The following is a 6,000-nucleotide window of genomic DNA, read 5'->3' as shown; positions in this document are numbered from 1 at the left end:
TGTGTGATGTACCACAAAAGTCTAGAATTGGTTCACATGCACATCTCCACATACATATACATTTGTGATGACTGACAAGTATATAATGAATATTGTTTACCCTGAGGTGTGTGTGAATGTATGTCTGTGTATCTGTCTTAGTATATGTATGTGAGTGCATGTGTTAGTGTGTATGTGTATGTGAGTGTATGTGTGATCATTTTTATTTTCATTTGGATTAAAACAATATAACACTTTATCTACACATATCTATATGCATATATACATATGTGATAACTGACAAGTATATAATGAATATTGTTTACCCTGAGGTGTGCGTGAATGTATGTCTGTGCGTGTCTGTCTTAGTATATATATGTGAGTGTATGTGTGAGTGTACATGAGAGTGTATGCGTATGTGAGCGTATGTGTGACTGTCAATTACGCTTTTGTAAACTGGTTATGTGAAAGAGCTATACTGGCTCCAACTAATGAAATAGCTGATAAACTCAATCATGAACTTCTTCAAAAGTTAACAGATACACCAGAAATTACTTTTTGATCAATTCACAGAACAGCTGATCAAGATCTGACTGTTCAATACCCTGTTGAATTGCTGAACACCCTTGAACCCAATGGGATGCTACCACACAACTTGACACTAAAGCTGGGTGCTCCCATTATGTTGTTTAGGAGTCAAACTAAGTTTTGGTATTTCAATTAACAAATCTCAGGATCAATCCCTCAAGGTAGTTGGAGTTGATCCCTCTACTACATGCTTCTCCCATGGCCAACTCTATGCTGGTTGCTCATGAGTTGGAAGTAGCAATAATTTATTCATTTGGTCACTAACAAAAAATTATTCAATGAATGTTGTTTACCCTGAGGTGCTTGAAGATTGACAGATTTTCAGTTCTAAATTCTATTAGCATTACAATTTGGATATTTTAAAATAAAGAATAGACATTTTGAAATAATTATGAAAAATAAAATATATCTTCATATTTATTGTTTACTGATCTGAATAAGAACAGTAGCAATCCTGGCAATGCCAGGACACTCAGCTAGTATATATATATGTGCGGAGACCACCTTCGGTCAGGAATAACCATGGGATTGCACCTAGAAAGTTACCTTCCCAGGCACAAGTCTGGGCAAGGTTGTTTATGGAAGACCAGCAGTCGCCCATGCATACCGACCTCCCCTCTCTATGCCACCAGTGTTATCCAAGGGAAAGGCAAAGGCCAATACAGCTTGGCATCAGTGATGTCGCAACTCATTTCTACAGCTGAGTGAACTGGAGCAACGTGAAATAAGGTGTCTTGCTCATGAACACAACACGCAGCCCAGTCCGGGATTTGAACTCACAACCTCACAGTCGTAAGATTGAGGGTGTATATACATACACACACACACACACATCTATGTGTGTGTGTGTTTGTGTTTGTCCTCCATCACTGCTTGACAACCAGTGTTGATGTATTTATGTCCCCGTAACTTAGCAGTTCAGCAACATAAACCGATAGAATAAGTACTAGGCTTAAAAAAAAAAAAGTACTAAAGTCAATTCATTTGACTAAAAATTCTTCAAGGTGGTACCCCAGCATGGCCTCAGTCTAATGACTGAAACAAATAAAAGATAAAAGATAAATGGTAAAAAATTCTAGTAATGATGTTAAATACATACCAAAAATGACTAGTCTGTCTTTAACCCACTCGCATTTAAATTAGCCATATCAGGCCCAAATTTTCTACCTGTTTTATGTTCAAACTGGCCAGATCTGACTTCTCATATTAACCTAACAATGTCATTCTAAAAATACACTATCACATTATCAAAATCTCAAAGGTACAAGATAATATATGATTAATTCAAAACAATGTAAATAAATAAATATTACATATGACAAAGTAATCTGAACACTAAATCTATATATTTTTATTTTTATAATTTTTTTTATTTCTTTTTCATTTGTTTCGGTCATTTGATTGTGGTCATGCTGGAGCACCAACTAAGTTGTTTATGTTTGTTTAATAGCAATGAAAATATGTATATAGAGTGAGAAACTAATCCATATGGATAATACAAAGTCGGATAGAAACATGGAAATAGCAGTTAAAATATTGTCAAGCCTTCATCAACAGTTCCTCTATAGAACTGCCACCACATGAATTTATCTAAATAACCAGGAAACATTGTAGAGAAAATACATATAATTAGACTTGAGTAATTTTTGTACAATTCATCTATATACATTCCACATTGTGTATCCCTCTAACAGGCTCAATGATGTTTGCATTTAAAGACTGAAAACATTCAATAATGAAAGTAAATTAATGGACCATGTTGTTCCGTAGTGCTGAAATATATTATTCTATATTTATTGAACAAAGTGTTAATAAATTATAAAAAAATGCAAATAATATTGTGACATGTGATAACTTTGTTGCTACACAGTGGTCAGTTTATTACTGATGATGTCACAGGAAGGACAAATTCTTGTTCCTTCAGAGAGATTTTTAAAATTAAACTATGATCAATGTATTGCTTTTATAACTTTTAATCCATGATGACATGAAAGAAATCAATTCATAACTCTGCTTTTTCAGGAGGAAATGGGAAGACAAATATTTTTTACTAGTTTTAAAGAAAAGTGTGCTTGCCTGGTTTCTTGATATGCCCCAGTGCTGAAGTGCATTTTAAGAAAATATACATAGAATACCACTGTTCAACCTGTCATAAAGATTGTAATGTTAAATATCAGGCTAACAGTACCTTAAGAAAGACTAAAATACAAATAACTGAAAAATGAGCTGGTTGATAAAGTAATTGAAAAATGAGTTGGTTGGTGAACAGAAAAAAAAAACTTCAACAAAATTTATTTCACTTTCAGCATCATTCTTCCATTGTTGCCAAAGTGCTTGAAAAAAAAAAAAGGTAAAGAAAAAAGTTGACAGTAGGAAGTAATGAAAAAATACATGTTTGTGGCTAACATGGCTTTGTTTCATAAATAAAGTAGATATATTATATTTGCAATAAAATCATACCATCTTCAAGGAATACAGTTACAGAATACAAACTATGTTTCAAAATGTACAAAACAAAGTAAAATGTGATTTTGAAAAAAAAAAAAAAATGAAGACATCTCTTCTTTTGTTACTTGGCAGTTTGTTGAGTTAAATGAGACGGTCAATTTTCCCTAGCTCAGTGATCTTTTTCACATGAAAGGATTTCTCAGCCAACATTAGAAAAGGGGTTTTTAAAATATCATTCCTCAAAAAGGGAAAATGCTTGATAAGGATATTAAGCTTTTCAAGAACTTTGTTTGTGAAAATGATGCACAACTTTCAAAAGTTAGTTTCAATGACAAGAGATAGGGGGAAGGTGTGTGGCACAGTGGTTAGGGTATTCAGTTCATGATCATAAGGTCATGAGTTCGATTCCTGGCAACATGCTATGTCCTTGAGTAAGACACTTTATTTTACATTGCTCCAGTCCCCTCAAATGGCAAAAATGAGTAGTACCTGTATTTCAAAGGACCAACCTTGTCACATTCTGTGTCACACTGAATTTTCATGAGAATAACATTAATGGTGCATGTGTCTGTGGAGTGCTCAGCTACTTGCATGTTAATTTCCATTGATCAGATCAATTGTCATAACAGAGTGTCAGTTCCAGGGCAGTGAGCTAGCAGAATTGTTCGTATACCAAGCAAAGTGCTTAGTGGCATTTCATCCATCTTAATGTTCTGAGTTCAAATTCCACCAAGGTTGACTTTGCTTTTCATCCATTCAAGGTTTATAAGTACCAGCTGAGCAATGGGGGAGCAATGTTATTGACTTATTCCCTCCTCTGAAAATTCGAGCCCAATCATAAGAGATACAATAAAAATATGTTTTGCTATTCTTTGTAAGAAGCTTGAGACTTTCCTATCTTTTATTAGTTACCAGTTAATCATTGCTCAACATTAGCACTTTAATAATTCATGGCTGATTCTATGTTCCAAAGTTACTATATATGACTGCATCATGATAATCTTTGTTAAAATCATAAATTCCATTCAGGTAGAGCTCTATAACACAGGCTGTTTAAGGTCCTTTTGAAAGAAGTTGATGCCATGTCAGGTGATATCATTGTATGCATGGAAGTCTGTTGATTAAGTAAAGACAAAGCAATCTGTGAATTTTGTGATTTCTGTTGATTAGCTGATTTATCATTTTTGAATGATGTCACAATGAAACTTAATAATTCTGATCTCAGATAGCAAACAAAAATGTTCAACATTTTTCAAGTTTAAAAACTGTTGTCTGATTTTAGAACAATAGACGGTTTCTGCTAACTTCCAGGATCAATTTTTAATTTTACTGCTGTTGTAGGTCCATCCACATTTATCTTGAACCTATTTATAAATGTATGAGTGCAAGACATCGCTCCCCAAACTATTCTTCTTTTCAAATGAAGCAAAATCTAGAGTGATTTGTAGTTAAAATGTCATGTAGGAGACTTTTCAAGCTATGATTTTTGATAATGATTTTAAAATCTGTAGGGTGATTACAACTAATTGATACCCATCTTATTGGCTGCATGAGAATGGTGTAAACAAAATATGAACCAGACACTCAAACTCTTGTCAAAGAAATGCAGTGTTAAGGATCACATTAAAATATTTTAAAAGCCATCATCACTGTCCTCTTCCTCCTTGCTGTTGCCATTGTTGTCAGTTTACATTGGCTTTCCGCACTGGTAAAGATTAGATGAGTTGACAAAACTCAAGTTAGTTTTTACTTAGATGAATAGGAGGATAATGTCTTACTTTTATGTTCCATTTTGATAATGGTTCCTGTTTCTGGATGCCTTTCCTAATGCCAGTTGGGTATTAGATGAATTTTATCATAGCACTAGCACTAGAGAGGCTGTCATGTCTTCTCCAAGATTTAAGAGTCCTCTCTACATTGTCTCTACATCTTATATGATTGTATACCCAAATGACATTCTATCTGTAGCAATAATATTTTTAAGCATATCAGTTTTTATATATTTTATGATGCCCACAGTACTTTGTCAGTAAATGCCCCTTACACCTACTAAAGTTTGGAAAATCCTAGTTCAATCAATAGGATGCTGGATGACCAACCCAAAAGGTTTTAGTTTATATCATATCACAAGCCAACCACTGCAATGTGTTGAATGCAGACAATTCACTACAAACATCTGAGTTCGCCTAATTCTAAGAAGAAACTGTAGGAAAGTATATTTTACTGCTATAAATAGCAGTAATAATTCATGGCTGATTCCTTAGTTTGCAGTGATCAGTTCAGTTCATGCCATGTAAAAACTACTTGCAACAGATCAGTGTCCTATGCAGAGGGAGGTTAACTCTGATTTGCTTTAACACAAAAGAAACCAGATATAAAAGCTTGCATCAGCCTAAAGAATCCTTGTGATTTAGAAAAGAATATTTTCCAAACATTTAGAACTTAAAAACATCAGCTTGCTTTTGTAAATTCAGTAGCAAGTTTTTTGGCCAAGTTTAAGTTGTCGCACTGAACAGGTTGAATAGCTTCCTCAAACTCCTTCATTAACCCTAACAAATTAATTAATTCCAGTCCCTAACATTTGTAATTCTCAGTGGCTAGTCATTGTGTTGTAGATCTAAACAAAGCATTTCATAATCATGAACAAATTAAATAAATAAAAAGCTATTAGTCTGCTGGTGATCAAAGCTGCAAGATGAGATTAGCAAAAAAAGAATTCTTAATTTTTACCTGATGACTAATCTTCTTTTTTCTAGCAGTACATTCTGTTTTAAGGAGTGTATAGGGAGCCGTAGTTTCAGATTCAACAACTGCTATACTTGATGGACTTTGTGCAATCCTCTGGATTATTGGCTTTAATGAGAAATATAACTAGTTACAAAAATATTCCATGACAAAATAAGATTGGAAACTATATCTGTTTAGTCACCTTGAACTGAATAAATCCTCTAATAGCCAAATTCACTTTAATCCTTATTGCAGTGG

The 6,000-nt window shown here is 33.8% G+C and overlaps 1 protein-coding gene across 4 annotated transcripts in view; it reads right to left on the bottom strand.

The window, feature by feature from the left end:
- Positions 1-6,000, bottom strand: part of LOC115225466 (protein FAM228B-like) — a 76,760-nt gene that overhangs the window by 40,108 nt on the left and 30,652 nt on the right. For 3 of the 4 annotated variants that reach the window (XM_036498600.1, XM_036498599.1, XM_036498602.1), the window contains 2 exons: positions 5,746-5,868; positions 2,644-2,713 (listed from right to left, as the gene is read on the bottom strand). In XM_036498600.1, the coding sequence (XP_036354493.1) occupies positions 2,644-2,713; positions 5,746-5,868 (193 nt within the window). The remainder of the gene's footprint in view (positions 1-2,643; positions 2,714-5,745; positions 5,869-6,000) is intronic. The other variant, XM_029796424.2, reaches the window with a different exon arrangement.

Source organism: Octopus sinensis, linkage group LG2 (assembly GCF_006345805.1).
Source record: "Octopus sinensis linkage group LG2, ASM634580v1, whole genome shotgun sequence".
Taxonomy (NCBI): domain Eukaryota; kingdom Metazoa; phylum Mollusca; class Cephalopoda; order Octopoda; family Octopodidae; genus Octopus; species Octopus sinensis.
Note: the sequence above shows the minus strand (reverse complement) of the source record. Positions and strands in the feature narration are given on the sequence as shown.